This window comes from Peromyscus californicus, unplaced genomic scaffold (assembly GCF_007827085.1).
Source record: "Peromyscus californicus insignis strain IS unplaced genomic scaffold, ASM782708v3 Scaffold_12__1_contigs__length_115047231, whole genome shotgun sequence".
Classification (NCBI taxonomy): domain Eukaryota; kingdom Metazoa; phylum Chordata; class Mammalia; order Rodentia; family Cricetidae; genus Peromyscus; species Peromyscus californicus.
The window spans coordinates 58,934,825-58,956,029 of NW_026294413.1; the positions used below are offsets into that span (position 1 = coordinate 58,934,825).

Consider the following 21,205-nt stretch of genomic DNA (forward strand, 5'->3'; position numbering starts at 1 on the left):
TAAAAACAAATCTTTCTTTAAAAAAGAAAATAAAAGCCAGGCGGTGGTGGCGCACGCCTTTAATCCCAGCACTCGGGAGGCAGAGGCAGGCGGATCTCTGTGAGTTCGAGGCCAGCCTACAAAGCGAGTTCCAGGAAAGGCGCAAAACTACACAGAGAAACCCTGTCTCGAAAAACCAAAAAAAAAAAAAAAAAAAAGAAAATAAACACTTTGCAGAGTTTCCTAAATAAATTCCCTTGCAATATGCACTACATTGCAGCAACTAACTTCAGGTGATCTTGCTGCCAGCCACTGCCACATCAGCTTCTTCGTCTAATATCCTTGGTAACCACCAGCCCAATGCCTGCCAAGTTTGAGGCATTTGATGAATGTTTATTGAAATCAGAGACTAGGAGCTAGGCATGGTGAATTCTGTCTAAGTTGAAAACTGAGATGTATAGATTTCTGGGTTGGAAAATCCTTCACCTATTCTTAAAGCTTGGCATTCAGGGAACCTTTCCATTTCTGTCCAGTATCATGTTAGCAGCCTCTGACCTGACGTCACATCTACAGTCGCACACCACCTAGCTTGTCCTCCACACTGTCATCAGAGGACTCTTGTGCTGAGTGAGTAGTCTGGAGTCCCAAGTAGCCAGACAGACCTAGTTTTGACTTTGGGCAAGTTACTTAATCTCTCTGTGCCTGTTTCTCATTTGCAAACAGTAGATAATAATGGAGATTAGAAAAGTCAATACATAGGAAGTGCTCGTAGCCAAGCCAGGCTTCTGACTTTACACTTCTCGCATGGGCTCATTCTAGGCTTACCCCAAGGTCACACTGTCCCCTACATTCTAAAGAGCTTGACCTCTGAATCCCAAGCACAACACCGTCATCGAATATAAAGAAGTGATGGGAATACAGTCATGCATCTGATCAACACAGAGATAATGATTGGCATGTGATCTGAAAGCCCAACCAAGGAGGCTTGCTCTAGAACAGGGATCTTAACCGCACAGACTGAATGGGAGGCTCTGTGAACCCAGAGAAGAGTTACACTGCCACTTCTTAAGACCCTACCACCAAAACTCAGTGCTTCCTTCAACTACTGGTGTAGCAATGAACTATGGGATAAGCAGAGCCTGTGACTCTATCACCAATAGACCCAGCTGCTTTCCTATCTCATTCTACTTGTTGCAAATTGTTTTGGGTTTTTTCGGGGTGGGTGGGTAGGGGGTGCGTACATGTGCAATGCACCTAAGTACAGTGCCTGCAGAAACCAGAAGAGGGCATCTGATCCCCCAGAGCTAGAGTTACAGGGGTTGTGAATCTGCCTGGCATGGGTATTAGGAACTGAACTGAAGTCCCCTGCAAGGGTAGTACATGCTCTTAACAACTCAACCATCTCTCCAGCCCTGTTGTACATATCTTGTTAGTATCATATATACCCAACACAATTTCAAAGCCTAAGCAAATATTGCCAACACTAGATCTGGCTAGTTAGCACAGCAGTAAGTGCAGGTCACTACTATTACACATTTCTAAAAACTTTTCTGATAATTATATTTCAGTACACATCTGGTCTCCTTTCTAATCCTATGCATTTTCAAGAGGAGTCCACAGGCTTTATCTGACAGCCGAAAGGGTTCATGGCAAGAGAACAGTTAAGAAGTTCTGCTCTGGAAGCAATTTTTGCATGCTCCCAGTTATCTCTTTTTCTGATCAGCACTAACGGGGTTATTCACCAGCAAAGAAAATGCTAGAAATAATTTTTCACTGGGAAAACTCATGGTGCTAAAAGTAGATCAACCAAAACTGAATGCAGACACCTCTCTCCTGGGAGGGCAACTCACAAAGAGCAGCTAGCTTCCTATCCTTCTCCCTTGGGAGCTGTGTTCTTGGCTAGGGACCTCCCTAGGCCTGAGTTCAGATCAAGCCAGAAGAATACCTGAATCCTGCTACATGTGTCTCGAGGGAAACTTTCCAGCCAGGTACTTGTCTGAGAGCTGTGACCTCACTGGGCCTCTAGCAACAGCTTTGCATGACTAACGTTGTGGCTGTCTGCAGGATAAACAGGGTGCAGGATTCATCAAGGTTATATTGTAACCTACCTCCTTGTGGTGTAGTTGGGAGGGAAATGGCCCATGCCTTTCACCTAAGTCTAATGACAGAAAGTTACTATAATATCTCAGGATAAATGACCACAGGGCTTAGATCAGTCTACAACATCGTATGCTAGCAAGCTCCACGAAGCCTGGAAAACCTCCATTGTTTAACCACTATTTTCTTCATGGCAACACTCCTGAAATACAATCAACAGTCATTGAGTACATTAGTGAAAACAATATTCTTAGCTGTGGATAGGTTTCTCTGACTCCAGATTGTGATTTCTTTTCTCTCTTTCTTAATTTTTTTTTTTTTTTTTTTTTTTTTTTTTTTGGTTTTTCGAGACAGGGTTTCTCTGTGTAGCTTTGCGCCTTTTCCTGGAACTCACTTGGTAGCCCAGACTGGCCTTGAACTCACAGAGATCCGCCTGGCTCTGCCTCCCGAGTGCTGGGATTAAAGGCGTGCGCCACCACCGCCCGGCTCTTTCTTAATTTTAAAGCAAGTCGTATTTACCTTTCCCTTTTCAAGCACCTTGCCAAGATCACAAACATTAGGCGTCATCAATAGCCTGAACCAGGACTGGGGGCATACACCTGTAGTCCTAGCACTCAGGGTATGAGGCAGCAGGACTCTGAAGGATAGCCTGTCTCAAAAATCCAAAATTAGTACTAACAGCTGTAAATAAATGTTGCTTGCCATCAGTGGGAATATCCAAAATCTACAGTTTTTACTCAGCACTTGCATTTCCAAGGACTCTAAAGTGTCTGTAGATACTACAGACAGCTCCTAAGCCTGTCAATCAGGACCAGAGTCCTTCTAGTCTGAGAATGACAATATTTTGTGCAGCTGTAATCAACTCTGGGCAATATTATGCCAGTTGAGGCCCTTTAGGATGGTTAATCCTGCCATCTGGAGATTAACACACTAGCTCCTATTAACTCATCTGTGATACTGTCAATGTAAAGAAACCTGATGTAGCTACTGTATGTTCAACCCAATCAATACTTATTCACTGTCCAGCATGCACATGTTTGAACAGAACGTCTCTTAAAACACAACACAGTCTGACAAATGATCAGAATAAGTCTACCGAAGCACAACAGCAGCCACTGTCTACTAAGCATCTATCTAGCATGAGCAGACCCTTACATAAAGAGATGGCCATGCCCACGACACCCCTGCAGTGTCCGTCCGTCCGTGTGACGCATAGAGGAGCACCTCCACCTCACAGAGAAGGCAACTGAAGCTCCGGGAGGGAGTGTAAGCTTCCAGATTTACACAGATGGCAGTGAGACCAGAGCCCACGGACCCAGTCTAAGCTCCACTACTTTCAGTCGACACCGTCTCTTCCCATCCCACAGCTAGGAGGGTGACTAAACAAACGCCAGTCTTCCCGGTGCTTGTGGGGTTAATGAGCCACTCTAGGAAGAACAGGCCCAACCTCTTCCTATAAAGGTGGTTCTCTGTAACGATCAGTACGAAGTCCTAGGAGGCCAAGGGTAACAGGAAGCTAACCCAGCAGCCAGTGAGGCATGGGCAGATTTGGCACACAGACAGGCTGCCTCACACTGAGTGTTCAGCAAGCTGAGCTGGGTGCACCGAAGGAGCAGGAGAGGCGGGGAGGCATGAGAAAGTGTTGTGACTGTGTCTCAGTGAGACTGGTCAGAGTTCAGGTTGAGCTGGCAGCAGCCAGGGCTGAAAAGTGATCAAAGGCTCTGAGGAGAGGTGAGGCGGAGGATCTGAAGCAGCACTGAGGTGTCTGATACAAGTGACAAGGGGAAAATCAGAGCCTGGAGATACATGTGAGGCTTCTGGAAATGGCAAGGCCCAGAGTCCTTACCATTCAACACTGAAGTATGTCTCTGGCCCAGTACCCCGCTCCATGAAAATGGAAGAAGGCTGGCATGCAGGCTCAGCCAGTACATCTCCCACGCAGCGTGGGGATTTCCATCCAGAAGTGCTTTCCTAGACTACAGAGAAGGCTGAGAACAGCTTAGTGATAGGACACTTGCCTGTAGTAACTTTCATGAACCAGCACCACAAAAGCAACATAAAATCCACTCTTCAGGCCGGGCGGTGGTGGCGCACGCCTTTAATTCCAGCACTTGGGAGGCAGAGGCAGGTGGATCTCTGTGAGTTCTAGGCCAGCCTGGGCTACCAAGTGAGTCCCAGGAAAGGCGCAAAGCTACACAGAGAAACCCTGTCTTGAAAAACCAAAAAAAAAAAAAAAAAATCCACTCTTCAAAAACAAACTAGAAGCCAGGTGGTGGTAGCAAACACCTTTAATCTCAGCACTCAGGAGGCAGAGGCAGGTGGATCTCAGGAGTTTGAGGCCAGCCTGGTCTTCAGAGCAAGTTCTAGGACAGCCAGGGCTACACAGAGAAACCCTGTCTTGAAAAGCCAGAAAGAAATTAGAACAGGACTGGAGAGTTGTCTCAGCAGTTAAGAACACTGGCTGTTCTGGCTCCTGCAAGAGGTCCTGGTTTCAGCTGCCAGCACCAGTTCAGAGGTTCCAAATGCCTTCTTCTGCCCTCTGTGGGAACCAAGCATGCACATGGTGCACAGACACATATGCAGGCAAAACATTCATACACATGAAATAAAAAATTAAAATTTAAAAAATTAGAATGGTTATTATAAAATAGTGCCAGACATATACACAGTGACCATGTTCTGATGACATTCAAAATCTTTGTACTGATCTGTCTTTTCACTAAGGAACACTTCTAATTTTTTGCTAAATTACTTTCTGATATATTTATAATCAAATCAGTCCATCTTGACAACAGCAGAATATTGGTTTGTCAGGATCCAGGTAAGCCCAGCTTCTCCCTCTTCTGTCTTCTTTACAACACAGAAAGACACAAGGACTTCATATAACCCATGTGACTCCCTTCCCCTGCAGCATCTGAACCTCATTCAAAAGCCCCCTAAAAACATCTCACATCACACCAAAATTCCCTCTCAGTTCTTCTGCACACTTCTGACCCACACACCTCTCGGTAAGCAGGGAACAGTTAGCAGGCTCAGAACCAGGGAATCCTTGCCCATTGCCCCAAGAGGCCTGTAGTAAATGCCCAGAACTGCTCACTCGTTATGCTTTGGAGAACAGTGCCATGAGTTTCAGAAATATCACAGGTTGAGGCTGGGGATGTGGCTCAGTGGGTAAACTTGCCAACATGAGGACCTCAGTTTGATGCCCAGAACCCACATGAAAAGCTGCAGGTGGTGGCATATGTCCACACTGCAGAGGCAGACAGGTGGATCCCTGGTGCTCTCCCTGGTGCTCGATCGCCGGCCAGCCTAGCCTGGAGCTACTCAGTGAGTTCCAGCCAGTGAGAGACTGTCACACATATACACACACTCTCTCTGTCTCTCTGTCTCTCTGTCTCTCTGTCTCTCTCTCAGTCAGCAGCACTTAAGGAAGACACTTAGAATTAGCCTCTGGCCTCCAAATGCACATAAAAGCACACTCTAAATAAATAAGTAAAATAAATAAATCAAATAGCACAGGTTGAATAAGATTCTGCAGCAACCTAGAAATGTTCTTTTAAATGACATTAGTTAAAAAGGAAATTGGTATTTTGCGGGGGAGGTGTCTCACAATGTATACAAGGCAGGCAGGCCTCAAACTCTCTGTGTCACCTACCCTTTCCGTGAAATCCCTGCCTTCTTGCCTCAGCTCCTGAGTACTGAGATTCTATAATTCTGTGTATTAAAAAAAAAAAAAAAAAAAATGGGGGTGGAGTTAATGAGCCCCAAAGCCCAGGGCCAAAGTCAGGAAGAGTAATCTTTGTCACAGAAGCCAGAAAGAATCTGCACTGCTGGATTGGTCATAACGGTGCATACCTTTAATCCCAGCATTCAAGAGGCAGAGGCAGAAGCAGGTGGATCTCTGGGAGTTCAAGGCCAGCCTGATCTATGTAGTGAGTTCCAAGCCAGCCAGGGCTACATAGTGAGACCCTGTCTCAAATAAACAAACCAAAAAGAAAAAAAAAAAGAAAGAAAAAAAAAAGAAAAGAGGGTAGGGGAGGAAATAGACTAGAACAGAATAAATAGATTAGATTTGGGCCTAGAGAGATGGTTCTGTGGTTACAAGCACTTTCTGCTCATATAGAGGACCAGGGTTCAATTCCTAGAACCCGTCCATATGTGGTTCACAATTGTCTGTAACTTCAGTTCTAAGGGATCTGATGCCTCTTCTGGCTTCCAAGAGCATTATACATGCATGGTGCACAGATATACATGCAGACAAAACACTCATACACATAAAATAAAAATAACTGTTTAAATGAAGCTACACAGCTGGTTGGAAAGGGAGAGACATATAGGAGCCTTGACAATAACAAATAAAGGACCTGGCCTGAAGAGGTCAAGGCCTAGTCACAGGGACAACAAACCCAGCACTGTCAGCTTTCCAGGCTGTTTAAACATATGACAAATTTGGGTTTGTACATGAAGCCTCCTAATTTTTTAAACACTGAAGCTGTAGGCCAAAGCAAGCACTCTTCTGTACTCAGTCTATATCTCACAAGCAGGGCTTCATCTTCAGAAAATAGGTACATTATCCAGTAACTACAATCCTAATATCAGATCCCTGGAAAGCAGTAGATTTCAAGCATAGCCAGTGCCACACAGAGAAACTAGGTGGTCAGAATGACAGCAGAACAGAGAGAGTTGTGTGCTATGGGCATCTAAAGGTTCTAGCAATGAGACCGTCACCCTGAGAACATGCCTAGTGAACAAAGATCATCCACTCCGGGGAAAGTGCACTGGTACCGGGAGTGGATAGGAGGGTACACTGGCTCTACCCATCATTAGGAACTGGAAGGACACCCAGCTCTCAGACTCAGACTGACCTTCAAAATATTACCTTAGAGGCAACATCAAACAGGGACCTTAAGAATAAGCCCAATCAGAACAACGGTAACCAGCAGGCCTTGTGGGAGCAGCTCAGGTCCAAACATGCAGTTCATCTGCGGTTCATGCACATCTTACTCACAAACCACAAAGGCAAACACACGGGATTGTTAGTGCACCTGCATTTTGACTACAGCCTATCATATGAGGTCAGGTGCAGAACATTCTATCTTGAGCATCATGTTATGCTCAGAAAGTTTTGAGATTATTAGAGCAGTTCCGATTCCAGATTTTCAGATTAGGGATACGCACTGTGTGCATTATCTAACTATTTTTAAGGCAAAATTACAGCATTATAGGCCCAGAGGTGGTGGCACTTAGGAGGCAGAGGCAGAGGCAGACGAATCTCTGTAAGTTTGAGGCCAGCTTGGTCTACAGAGCAAATCCCAGGACAGCTGAGGCTACACCAAGAAACCATCTCGAAAAATAACAACAACAACATTACAGTATTATGATTATGTTTAACGGCATTCAAATGCTTCTGGGTAAATGGAATTTCCTTCCAAACAATATAGGAATGCAGAAAGGGAGGGAGCCATAGTAGGACATTGTTGGCCATGGATAATGGTTTTATATTATGCCAAGTTTTCTACAACAAAATTCTTAAAATTAAATGGCAAATGTAACCTCTACATCCTTTCTGATCCTTATCTAAATTTCATTTCAGTTTTCCTAAAGGTGGGGCAAAAGCATTACTGGCTTTACATATCTATCAAAACATGAAGATACATGCAGTGTTACTCTTAATGATTATGGCTCATCCTCTAAGTTTTAAGCTGGGTTGGGGGTAGAGCTCAGTGGCAATCTTGGCCCTGGGTCCAATTCCCAGGACCACAAAACAAATTGATTTTATTATAAGCTTATGTAAATTAGGCTTGATAAATGTGAAGCAAAGGTGAAATTTACTACAAGATACTTGTGATTTGGGTTTTTTATGATTTATTTTTTATTTATGTGCATTGGTGTTTTGCCTGCATTAATGTCTTTATGAAAGTATCAAATCACTTGGAGCTAGATTACAGACAGGTGTGAGCTGCCACGTGGGTGCTGGGAATTGAACCTGCGTCCTCTGAAGAGCAGCCAGTGCTCTTATCCACTGAGCCATCTCTCCAGCCCTGATACCTGTGTTTTCTAAAAAAGCTCAGTGTATGAAAGTTAAGGACTCCAAGTCTCTAAAGAGCTAATTGCAAAAGAAACTTCTCCCAGGAAACCAGACAATGCTCAGAATAAAGCCACACTACTTCACTCTGAGTCTGCAAAGCCATGGAGAACGTGTGACTGCTCTCCACTTTCCAGCTTTGCTGTCCAATGATTGACATCATGACTACATGTAACTAAAGGCTAACTGATCATCCTAACTCTTGGCTCAATGTGGGGACACTGGATACACAAATGTTGAGCTGATGAGAAAATCTTCCATGAGTACTATGAATTGATTGCATTTCCACATCACATTTCTCCATGAGTGCCTCTGCCTTGGCTTGAAATGTAACTGCACAAGGGGTAGTCCAGCTTCTACTCTGGAGCCTACGACAGGAGGATAAAGAGCCTTAAGGGGGTGAGGGAGACATGCTGTGGTGGTTGGAATCATGTGGGAGACACCCCAGTACCTCTGGAAAGGTTGAACTGGGGAAGGAAGACCCACTCACTCTGAATGTAGGCAGCGTTACTGCAGAGGCTCTGGTCCTGGACTGAATACAAAGGAAAAAGGAAGAAGTCAGTTGAGCACCAGCATGCCTCTCTCTGCCTCGTGAGGATACCATTGCCTCATGCTCCTGTCAGAGCTAGAGTACTGTGGAATAGTCCTTCTGTGCACTGTGAATATGTATTACTCTCAGTGGTTAATAAAAAGCTGACAGGCTGGTAGTCAGGCAGGAAGTATAGATGGGGCAGCCAGACACAGAGGACTCTGGGAGGAGGAAGGGCAGAGTCAAGAGTTGTTGCCAGCCAGAGGCAGAGGAGCAAGAGATGAACGTGCAATGCTAATAAAGTTACTGCCACGTGGTAGCACATAAATAAGGAATATGGGTTAACTAAAAATGTAAGAGCTAGTTAGTAATAAGCCTGAGCTACTGGCTCAGCATTTACAAGTAATATAAGCCTCGGTGTGGCAATTTGGAAGTAGCTCCCAGAACAGGAAAACTCTGCCTACACTAGAGCCATGTTGCCTACACCTTCCCTGCCATGATGGACTGTACCCACAAATGGTGAGCCAAAATAAGCCCTTTCTCCCTTAAGTTGTTTTTGTCACAGCAATGAGAAAGCAACTGATACAGATGCCAAAAAAGAACAAAACAAAGCAACAAGGCTCTAATGTCAGGGCTTAGGAGCTGCTCGAGCTTTATTTATAATTAAATAAAAAAATCTACTTTTTCTAGTAGATTATACACTGACCATTTTATGCTGAATTCAGAATTCAGGGATTCCCAACAGCTATAACTTACTTGTTATAGACTTACTATCTGCTCACATAACATGGAGTCCTCGTTTTATCAAATGTAAGCATCCTTACTGCATTTTCTAAAGTTTATTCCTTTTTATTACCACTGAAAGTCATAAAAGCATGAGCAAGACAATACTTATATATCCAATGATGATGATAAAATATAAATAAATTCTAATCCAAGCCTATGGACAGGTAGACAGGAGGATCAGAAGTTCAAAGCCATCCTCAGCTACATATTGAATACTACATGAGACCCTGTCTCAAGCATAAATAAATGTATATACATACGTCAAGTATTGATTCTGTGGCAGCTACTCTTCATACTCTTTATTCAGAAAGCTTTACTAACAAGCTATCAAATAGATCAGTTTAGCAGCCTACTAGGCTGCGCTGGTCAAACTTGGCAAAATCTATACTTACAGTAATTTGATTATATGTTTCTATTAACAACACAATGAGCTGCATTAAACCATAAACATTTTCTTTACAATTTTCCCTGACTCTTCTTCATAGCCATATTCAAACATACATGATTTACATGCTCAGCCATCACAGTATTTCTGTAAATGGGAGGATGTACAGAGCCATCTACAACCTCTTGAGCACAAAATCATGCTCCAGCCCTCCCCACATAATTAGGGTAGACAGCCTCCCGGGGGAAAGTCTCTTATGAAATTAAATCAGACATGTATGAGTCTCCAGAGGACCACTTTCTATGCAGACAGAACTGTTAGTCTCACACAGGCCATTTCACAGCAGAGAGAACAGGCATGTCCATTGTGCATGCCATAATTACATTTTGCATGACTTCCTTCAATTAAAATCTCCGTTTAAATGATCATCCATCTAGCAACAGAGAAATTTTAAAAAGTCATTATCTAATATGACCTAATGACGCCTTCCACTAATAAGGTATTAGTCGGAAAATGACTTCATGTGTTTCAAAGAAATTACCAGCATAAGCCCTCCCCCAGTACATTGTGCAAGAGAAAGCAAACAGTCATCTCACTTCTCAGGGTGTTTTACAAGCTCCAATCTGCACACCCCCCAGGATCAGAGTGAAAAGGGGTTGGGTATGCTTTGCTTGTATTAGATATTCATTAATTACCTAATGAGCTTGACTAAACTGATGCCTCTTAACACATCAGAGGAACAAAGGTTTCTAATGACTTTACTAAGTGGACTGAGATCCACATCTCAGACACACCCCTCGTTAGACCAGCAGTCGTAACCTCCACACTGTTCTCTGATTATTAGTTTCAAGCATGGAGGACAAGGGAGCACTCTATGTCTACTATAAAAGTAGAGACACCCCTGTGCCATCCTTGTTGGAGTCTGCCCCAATGTACAAGAACAGTTCATCAGTGGGACACTAGAGAAATCAGTGTCTGGGTGAATCAAGATCTTGAAGTATTGGCAGAGGGTGCTGTTAGTCTTTTGCGTTTTTTGAGACTGGTCTCATAAATTCCCAGGCTGATCTCAGAGTCCATATGGAACTAAGGCTATTCTTTATACTACTGCTGCCACTTCCCATGTGCTGGATTACACGTGGACCACCATTCCTGCCTCAATATCTTGACATCTAGATCTCCAGAGGCTTTCAACTTCAGAAAGTTCTATTCACAAGATCTGACACTTGGTATGGGAGAATTACAAAGGAAGAATCACACTTTACCAACCAAGCACGGCATTAACAAACAGCCATGCACCCACAGCTGCACACAGCACACAGTTGGAACAGAAACAGAGGGCTAAACAAGAAACCGGAGGAACTGGCCGAGCAACTAGCAGTGCAGCTGACATGAGAGGTCTTTCCTTTTCAGGATTCAGGGCTGATGTTTAAAGTGGCCCCTCTGAGAGATGCAATCTCTTCAAAGAATCAGAGGTACACTAAAACATTCCCACAGCCACACTGGATGGAAAGTCACTGCCAACAAGACACAGAAGGGGGAAGCTTCGGGTCTCCTGATTTTTTTAAAAGGAAAAAAAAAAAGACAAACAGCATTTGATAAAATAATACCAAGTTATCACTCTCCTCCCCACAAAAAGACAGTAATATTATGACTATATCCTTTTAGCCTTCTGCCTGTAGAAACCAGACATTAGCTTTTATAAGGTGGCCAATCTTTTCCAAGTCACGCTTCAGGCTTTTCATGGAAAAAGGCATTCATGAACACCTGATATTGTGGACATGATCTACAAACACATACACAGTGAAACAGCAGAGAAATTCAAAAGGAAGACTAAAAACAAACTGAGGAAACCAAGGTGCAGAGAAGGGTTAAATCGAGGAAGAGATGAGGCAAGGTTAGAGCATTCAGAGGAGACTTCCTGAACTGAGCTAACAGGTACATAAACCTTCATTCTTTAGACCTTCCTTCAGGCTATCGTCTTCAAGTTTTGCTCAACCTTTAAAAATCTTTCCAAAAAGTCCTGCTTAATAGAAGTAACCAGATTCCGGTTTACCAGAACACGGGATTCAGATCGGTAGCCAAGGGCTGAAGCTGGCCAGACTTGTTTTGTTTGGACAGCACAATGTTTTATTTTGTTTTTTCACTGTAGCTTCAGGCAAGACACGCACTCCCCAATTATCCTCATAGTGACCCAAAGAAACCACCCCTCCTGAACCTAGTGAGAACATGACATGGTGCAAGGACTTTGGTAGTTTCTGAAAGGTTAACTATAGAGTTTCCATATGACCCAACAATTCTATGCCTAGATACCCACCTATGAGAAATGAAAACACATGTCCACGTAAATCAAGTACCCAGGCAGCATTATTCACAAAGCCACAAGAACCGAAAACAACCCAATGTCCATCAACAGCTGAACGGGTATGCAAGACATAGTCCATTTAAAAATGAAGTACTAGACAAAGCCATAGCAGGGATAAACCTCAAATGGCACATGAGTAAAAAAGCCAGTCACAGACCATGCAGTCTGATGCCCTTGAGAATTAGCCTCTAACTAGGAGTTAGGGTTGTTAGTCACATACCAACCTTTCCACCTTTGGTGGAAGGCCAAGGATTAGGGACAGTTCAACCATTTGACTAATAATCTAACTACACCTTTCTACTGAAAACCCTGATTTAAAAAGAATCTCGCTGGCTCAGTAAGTAAAAGTATTTGTTGTATAAACCTGGCAACCTAACCCATGTAAAGGTAAAGAAGAAAACTGACTCCATAAGGCTGTCCTCTGACCTCCACACACACCATGGCACAGGTGCGCGCGCGCGCGCACACACACACACACACACACACACACACACACACACACACACACCGTGTACACATATACACAATGATAATAAATTTAAAATATTTACGAACTCTGAACACAAAAGCTCACTGGCCCCTCCCTGGCTGGTGAAAACATGGGTGTGCTGGGATGATGGCATATACTGACTGCATGCGAAAAGGTATAGAATTCCCCATTTCCACGCAGACCTGGCCCTATGTCTCTTCAGATCCTGATCTTTCTGATTTGGATCTTGTATAGTGTACAGTAGTCTCACTGTATTTCTATGTTCTGGCTCTGGAGACTGAACCCAGAGCCTCCTGTACACACACATTCTACCTCTGAGCTGCCCCAGCACCAAAAAAGCAGTTTCAGATGGACTGCTTTCCTGCATTCTGTGATCATCAAACCAGAAAGGAACATGGGAGCTACCGATCAACATCCACCTGGAAAGAGGACATGCTGAGGGCCCACAGTTAGGCTGGTGTGTTCTGCAATCTTGTTAAGAACTGTGGCCTTTAACCTGTAAAGTCTGAGCTGACCCTAGGTGGCCAGGGGAAGAACTGAGCTGCAGTACACTCAGCTGTAGGTCAAGCAGAAGTGGCTGCGGTGGGGGGAGGGGAACGACACCTGAAAGGAAGGCAGGCTCAAGAAGAAGCCGTGTTAGTAACAGGGACACACGGGAAACAAAAGCAATACTGTCTTGTTTGCCATAGGACAAAATCTGGACAAGAACAAAAGACTGGAGGACACTGGGAAGGGATAAGACAGCCAATTTTAATTATTTTATTTTTTCAGTAAAATAAATTGGAAATTAAGCTGAGATACTTACACAGTTGACACTAACACAAAATCAAAGGTCCTGTCTGGTGTGTGTACACACGTGTGTACAGGTGCATATGCATGTAGAGGTCAAAGGACAACCTTGGGTGCTTTCTGAGATTGTGTCCACCTTGTGTTTTGAAGAAGGCCTCTCCCTGACTTGGAGCTTGACAAGGAGGCTGGGCCAGCTGTCCAGCAAGCCCCAAGGATCTGCCCATTGCCATCTCCCCAGTGCTGGGATTACAAATGTGTGACACCACCCCACCCCCGTTTCTTTATGTGGGTTCTTAGGACTGAATGTAGGTCTTCAGGACTGCATGGCAAGCGCTTACCGACTGAGCTCACTCTTCTGCCCAGGGAGCTGTCTTGTTAAGAGAAAGCAAATTAGTCATTAAGTGTTCAATCAACTTTGGGAAAACTCAATAAAGTTTTCAGATCCTGGGCCAGTGAAATGACTCAGTAGGTAAAAGCACTTGTTGAGAAGCCTGATGACCTGAATTTGATCCTCTGAACCCCTGTAAAGGAAGGAGAGAACCAACCCCATAAAGTTATCCTCTGACCACACACACACACACACACACACACACCTTTTTAAAGACCTATTTATTATTCTTTTTGTTTGTTTGTTTGTTTGTTTTTTTGTTTGTTTTTTTTTTTGGTTTTTCGAGACAGGGTTTCTCTGTGCAGCTTTGCGCCTTTCCTGGGACTCACTTGGTAGCCCAGGCTGGCCTCGAACTCACAGAGATCCGCCTGGCTCTGCCTCCCGAGTGCTGGGATTAAAGGCGTGCGCCACCACCGCCCGGCTGTTCGTTTGTTTTTTGAGACAGGGTTTCTCTGTGTAGTTTTGGTGCCTGTCCTGGATCTCCCTCTATAGCCCAGGCTGGCCTTGAACTCACAGAGATCCTTCTGGCTCTGCCTCCTGAGTGTTGGGATTAAAGGTGTGCGCCACCACCACCCGGCCCTATTTCTTTACAAATTTAAGAAGTTAGCATATGCAACTGACTCCTACATTTGAATTTTCTATTTTCACTTTCAACTTGATATTATGAAAGAAGGAAGGGAGGGAGGGAGGGATACAAGTTCAAGGCCAGCCTGGTCTAGCTATGAAGTCCCAGGGCAGAAATAGTGAGATGCTGTGGAAGAAAGGGAGGGAGGTCAAGAAGGAGGTCTCATCGAGTAGTCTTTTGCACACTAGCAATGTTCCGTTTCTTTTTCTCATTGTTATGTTGTTTACTGCTCTTGCATGGGTCAGAGGACATCTTTCAGGATTCAGTTCTCTCCTTCCACAGTGGGTTTCAGGTCACCAGGCTTGGTGTCAAGCACTTACTGACTGAGCAATCCACTGGCTTTTTTCCTTTACATGGTACCAGTTGTAGAAGGAGATCCAATTCATAAAAACTCCACAAGCTATGCACTTCTCTGTACATGTATATACTTGAATGAAAATTTGTTCTCTAAGAGTCTATGTTTCAAAGCTGGGCATGATGGCATATGCCTATAGTCTCAGCACTCTGAAAGAAGAGGCAGGAAGATTACTAACTAGTTCAAGGCCAGCCTGGGAGCATAGTTATATAGGGATACCCTGTCTCAAAAGTCAAGTTGCTTAACTTTACTTGACCAAAAACCATTACATATAATTATATTTAATCCTTCTTGGACCTTTTAATAGGAGCATATTCTACAACAGTAAATAATATCCAAATTTCTATTCTTACTGTACAGAGAGAAAAAAAACATTCAAAATAACCTATATAATCAGAAAGTGTTGCTTCTTTCACAGACCTCCAAGATTGGAGGACCTCAAGGAACAGGCACACTGTTTTAAGTTCTATGTGCTCACTCCATTTCAATCACCTTCTCAGGCAGCTACATCCCACAATCTGACAGACTGCACCCCTTATCAATGCTATCCTTAGAACCTAAGGTTCGAGGGCTAAAATGCTTCCTTCTCTAAACCAGAGATGCTCATTGGGTAAGAGCACCTGCCACCGAGTCTGAGTTCAATCCCTGGGAATCACATGGAAGAAAGAGAGAACCAACTCCTGTTGGTTGCTGACTTCTGATCTCCATGTACATGTGCGCGTGCATGTGCATGTGCACACACACACATGCACTAAAAACCTAATAAACTATAGAGCTTTACACTAGCGTTGAGTAGGAAAATGGGACAGAACTGACCTGTGTGACCCACACAATGGACACACAAGGCAGATACGCTTCCTCCTGGCATGGTCTCCTTTGGGGCACTCAGCTTGGAACTAGTCACCAGATTATGAAGTTCTGTCCTGCACACATCCTCAGAGACACCACCATTCAACAGAGGATATGAACTACCCGGCCTGATGACCACGGCCTTTCCAGATGATTCCAAACCCTGTCTTCAAGTCTTCCAGTCATATCCCACATAACATGGAGCAGAGCAAGCCATCCTACTGTGCCCTGACTGGTCTCCTGAACCACAGAAACCACAAAACAAAAACTAGTAGCCGATGTTTTAAGGTGCTGTACTTTTGAGGTAACAACAGATAACAGAAACACTTGATGAATAAGGAGCAAGGGTGGGCTGCCATGCTTTGGGAAGGCAAAGTCAGAATTCTGAGTGCAGTCACTACGTTCAGATTTATGCAAAGTTGCCCATGGGTCCAAATAAGGCATCTCCACTCCAAGGCCCAGAAGTGAAATCAACCAAAAGCAATGCCCCTCAGAGCCATGGTGCATTTTACTAGCCAGCCTGAAATCCAGCAGCCTCTTTTGTAGCCCAGGCTAGCCTCTAACTCACTATGAGCCCAAAGACAACCTTAAATTTCTGATCCTTTTGCCTCCACCTCCTGAGTGCTAAGATTACAGTGTCCACCATGCCTGGTTTATATGGTGCTGGGCATTGAACACAGGGCCCTGTGTGTGTGAGGCAAGCACTCTACCAACTGAGCTACCTCCCCAGCCTGCCAGTATCATGTTTTACAAGACTATATGTACCCTTAACATGTCATTAACAACATAACCCATAATCCTTATCACTAGAGATACTTAAGAAATATCTCTACCACCAGCACAATAAACATTTGCAAAGCACTTTACAAAACGTTTGACCAAACATTAATTTGATCTTTGAAGGAAAAAATTATTCTATGAAACAGGTAAATTTGGCATCATAGAGATTTGGTTCAAATAAATTAAAAATAACTAGCTATAAGCCAGGCAGGGCAGATCATACCTATAATCTAACCACTCAGGAGGCTGAGGCAAAAGGATTTCTATGAGTTCCAGGCTAGCTTTGACTACAAAGTGAGGCCCTATCTAGGAGCAGTGGGGGGACTAGCTAGCTACATGACAGCTAAGGAAGATTCAATTCAGAATCTCTGGCCCCAAGTCCAGTGATTGTTGGAACTCAGATCAAAAGATCACCATGAAGTGCCACAAGCTGCACTATCCACAATGTTTACAGAGTATCTACTTTGCATGGGGCACCAGGGCAGAAAGTCTCCCCCTCCCGACTTCTCCAAGTCGCCATACAGATGATCCCCATAAACCCTTCTTCCCTGTTATACCCTGCTTCCTACAGTGCCAACTTCTCCTAATTCACCTCCTGCTCCTAATTCTCAAAAACTGCGTAACAAAACTACAAACCAGAGATAGGTGTGTGTGCTGATATAGTGTGTACCCTAATAGAATTTGCCTGAAGATCAGAGAACAGAACAAGCCACTAGATTAAACATAGATGCCAGGCAGTGGTAGCGCACACCTTTAATCCTAGCACTTGGGAGGCAGAGATTCGTCTGGATCTCTAAGAGTTCAAAGTCACCCTGGACTACAATGAGATTGACTCAGTCTAGGAGAGAAACAGGGCCAGGCAGTGGTGGCACACACCTTTAATCCCAGTACTTGAGATCTCATGCCTCTGCTACCTGTACCTGGGAAGCATACATGCCTTTCATTCCAGCACGAGGAAGGAAGTAATATGGCTGGGCAGAGAAAGGTATATAAGGCATGAGGAGACAGGAACTAAAGCTTTTTCGACTGAAGCCTTTTTGGCAGAAGCCCTTTACGGCTGAGGACTCAGAGACATTCAGAGGATTTATGGAGTTGGCGAGGTGAGAAGTAGCTGTGGCTTGTTCCTTTGTCTCTGCTCTTTCAGCATTACCCCAATATCTGGCTCTGGGTTTTTTATTGTAAGACCTATTAGATTTCATGCAACAGGTGTGGTGGCATACACCTATAAGCCAGCACTCAGGAAGCTGGAAGCAGAAAACTGTAAGTTCAAGGCCAGCCTGGGCTACAAGGTAAATCTCCTTGTCTGCTTCCTGCTGTTTCTATATTCTGAGCCCAGCTTAGTTGATCTAATTAATTTCACTCCATTTTTTGAGAAAAAGACAATCTCATTTGTTCTTTCCCAATTCACCCCTCCCTCTTTTCTTCTGTTCATACATTTGCCTGAATCCACAAGTGATGCTGAAATATCTGTCCTCAGCCTGACAGAATCAGGGTGTCCCTTTACAAGTTAGCAATGTGCACTAATTAAATCAGGTGGTCTCCAGCTCTCCTCCTCGTATATAGAGGAGACAACCCCCTGAGGGCTGCAGGAAGCCTTCAAGAAAGTAGCACTTGACAGGATGACAGGATTTGGGCAGGCCTAAGGAGAAGCCTCCTCACCAAGGAATCAGCGCCCAGGCTCCCTTTCTGCCCTCTCTGCTGCACACCTGCCTGGACCTGCAGCCAGCACCACCTGCTTGAAGCCTGCTTCCATCACTTCAGCCCACAGTGCTCACAATTCTCTGAGTTTCCACTGTCGAGACCTCTGTCTGAAACCTCCTGACATTCTCTAGAGAGAGAATGTCATCTGCAGCCTGGGGACAGCCTCCTGGTAGGCAGCCATGTATCTATAGAGAGCACCCCAGGTGTGTCCAGGAACCACTGATGATTTCAGTGAACATGTTTCTTAACTTACCGGGCATCTCCTTTGGAAAGATTTGTATTTACAGGATTCAGAATAACTTTGTTTGCTTCGACATCCACCACACATTTGGTATGTAAGTCAATTTCTGCAGATAAAAAGTAAGAAAAGAAAAGCCATTATGTTTAAGAAATGAATAATTTGGGGGAAAGTATTTAACAGAAATCCCACAGTGTTTCATGAGAAATATCCTAAGAACAGAAAGGTGCTTTCTCAATCTAATAAAGCTAACATCACACCTGATGGCGAGGGACTAGACCGCTTAACTTCCAACATCAGAACAAGGATGTTAACTGCTCACACTCTACTCACCACTGCTCTGGACAGTCTAGTCAGGGCAGTCAGGCAAGAAAGGCGAACACAGGCATTCAGACTGGGAAGGAAGGCAGGCATGAGATCTCTATTTGCAGATGGTTCCGCCTTATGTACAGAAAAGTCCTACAGGACCCACTAGGAAAAGACCAAACAGTGTGTGTGTGTGTGTGTGTGTGTGTGTGTGTGTGTGTGTGTGTGTGTGCATATAATATGCTTTCAAATATAGAAGCACCAGTTGTGTTTCTATACACCCACCAGCAATGAAAATATGAAAATGTAATTAAAAAATAATTGCACTTAAAATAGCATCAAAAATTTTTAATTAAGAATAAATTGAAAAGAAACTCAAGATTTGTATACTGAAAACTCCAAAACACAGTTGAAAAGAGTTAAAGACTTGAATAAATGGAAAGGCATTCTATGTTCATAAACGAAATCTTCATACTGCTAAGTTGGCAGTAAAGCCCCAAGCACAGGAGCATTCAAGGCAGGGACTGGGGCTATAGTTCAGTGGAGAGAACTCAGGAGGCCTAAGTTAAATCCCTAGATTCTCAGCAATATGGGCAGGAATGGGGGTCAGACAGACAGAGAAAAGACCACACAGAGAACTGACAAGAAGTTTGCCAATGGTACCTATATACTAACGGACTTGCAATAGAATATGTAGAGAACTCTTAGCTGCACATGGAGGTGCAGACCTGGAATCTAGCACTGGGGAAGTAGAGGCAGAAGGATCAGGAGATGAAGAAGACCCTCAGATGTATAAGAATGTGGAGGCCAGCCTAGGGTAGAAATACTGTCTCAAACAACAAAAGTCTTACACTTACACTTCAATAATTAAAAATGATGAATAATCAATTTTCAAACAGGCAAAGTATCAGAATAGAAAATTCTCCAAAAAAGTACAAAAATGTCCAGTAAGCACAGGAAGACATGCAGCAGCACTAGACACCAGAGAAAGACAAACCAAACCGCAATGAGATGCCCCTTCACACCCACTCAGAGAACTATAATCAACAAGACAAAAACAAAGGTTGGCAAGGATGTGCAGAAGGCACATGACTGGCATGGAAATGGGGCAGTCACTTGGGAAAACAGTTCCTAAAAAGGCTAAGCAGGGTCATCATACAACCCAGCAATTCTACTCCTAGATACATGTCTAAGAAAAACACAGAAACCTGCATCCACACAAAAACTCCCAGACAGAATGTTCACAGCCATATATTTTGCATAAAGTAGAAAAAGAAACAACCCCAAAGTCCATCAAGCAAAATACAGATAATGTGAACTACCACAGAATGGAACGTTATTCAATAATTAAAATGAATGAGGCCAGAGAGATGGCTTAGCAGGGAAAGAGCTTGATGGGCAAGCCTGATGACCTGCATTCTGCCCTTGGAACTCACAGTGGAAGAAAAGAATCAACCCCCTGAAGCTGTTCTCTCATCCCCACATAGGCAGGTTAGTACACACAACAATACATTTTAAAGTCATGAAACAAAATGAATGAACTACGGACACAAGCTACTACTTCCTGAGGCTTACATTGAGTGAAAACAGACAGTCACAGGCCAGTAAGATGGCTCGATAGGCCAAGGCACTTACAACGCAAGCCTGCAACCTGAGTTCCAACCCTGTTACCCATGTAAAGGTGGAAGGAGAGAACCAATCTGACCTCCACGCATACACCATGGCACGCTCACACCTGACATACACATTGTATACACACATACAATAATAATAATAGTAATGGTACAAACATTTTTTTTTTTTTTTTTTGGTTTTTCGTGACAGGGTTTCTCTGTGTAGCTTTGGCTGGCCTCGAACTCACAGAGATCCACCTGCCTCTGCCTCCCGAGAGTGCTGGGATTAAAGGCGTGAGCCACCACTGCCCGGCTAGTATAAACATTTTAATAGTCACAAAAGACAACCTATTATGACATTCCATTTGATCTAAACACCCAAGTGGAGAACTGTGCAAACAGAAAGTAAACAATGGCTGTCTGGTGTAAAGGAGCGACTGCTACAGGTCTAGTTTTCTTCTGAGGGTGACAAAATGTGTTCAGGAGTGTACAGTCGAGTGAACTACAAATCACAAAGCTGGCTACATCGTCTGAATGTGAATTATGGCTGAACACAGCTGTTTAAAAAAGAACAGTCTGTCACATGTTTTTGCTTTCTTATTTTCATTTTCTTCTATTTGTCTGACCCACTGGCAAAAGATAAGCTCTTAGGAAAGGGGCTGTGCCCTATGGACTCAGTCATATTTCCAAATAACCTTGGCCAAATGTCTATGTCATGTTTGTGATAAAGTATTTCCATGTCAGAGAAGCCAAGCTTTTACTCATTTTAGCTTACATAACAAATACAAAATAAGACAAGTCCCTCTTCTGCCAGCCCTAAGTTAACTTCGCATATCAACTATTCGATT

The 21,205-nt window shown here is 43.8% G+C and overlaps 1 protein-coding gene across 5 annotated transcripts in view; it reads right to left on the bottom strand.

Annotated features, from left to right (window-relative positions):
- Kif13b (kinesin family member 13B) overlaps window positions 1-21,205 on the bottom strand; it is a 150,538-nt gene that overhangs the window by 115,432 nt on the left and 13,901 nt on the right. For all 5 annotated transcript variants that reach the window (XR_008217023.1, XM_052732955.1, XM_052732954.1 and 2 more), the window contains exon 2: window positions 18,454-18,547. Coding sequence is in view for 4 of the 5 variants with exons in the window: in XM_052732955.1 (XP_052588915.1) it covers window positions 18,454-18,547 (94 nt within the window). In the remaining variant the exon portion in view is untranslated. The remainder of the gene's footprint in view (window positions 1-18,453; window positions 18,548-21,205) is intronic.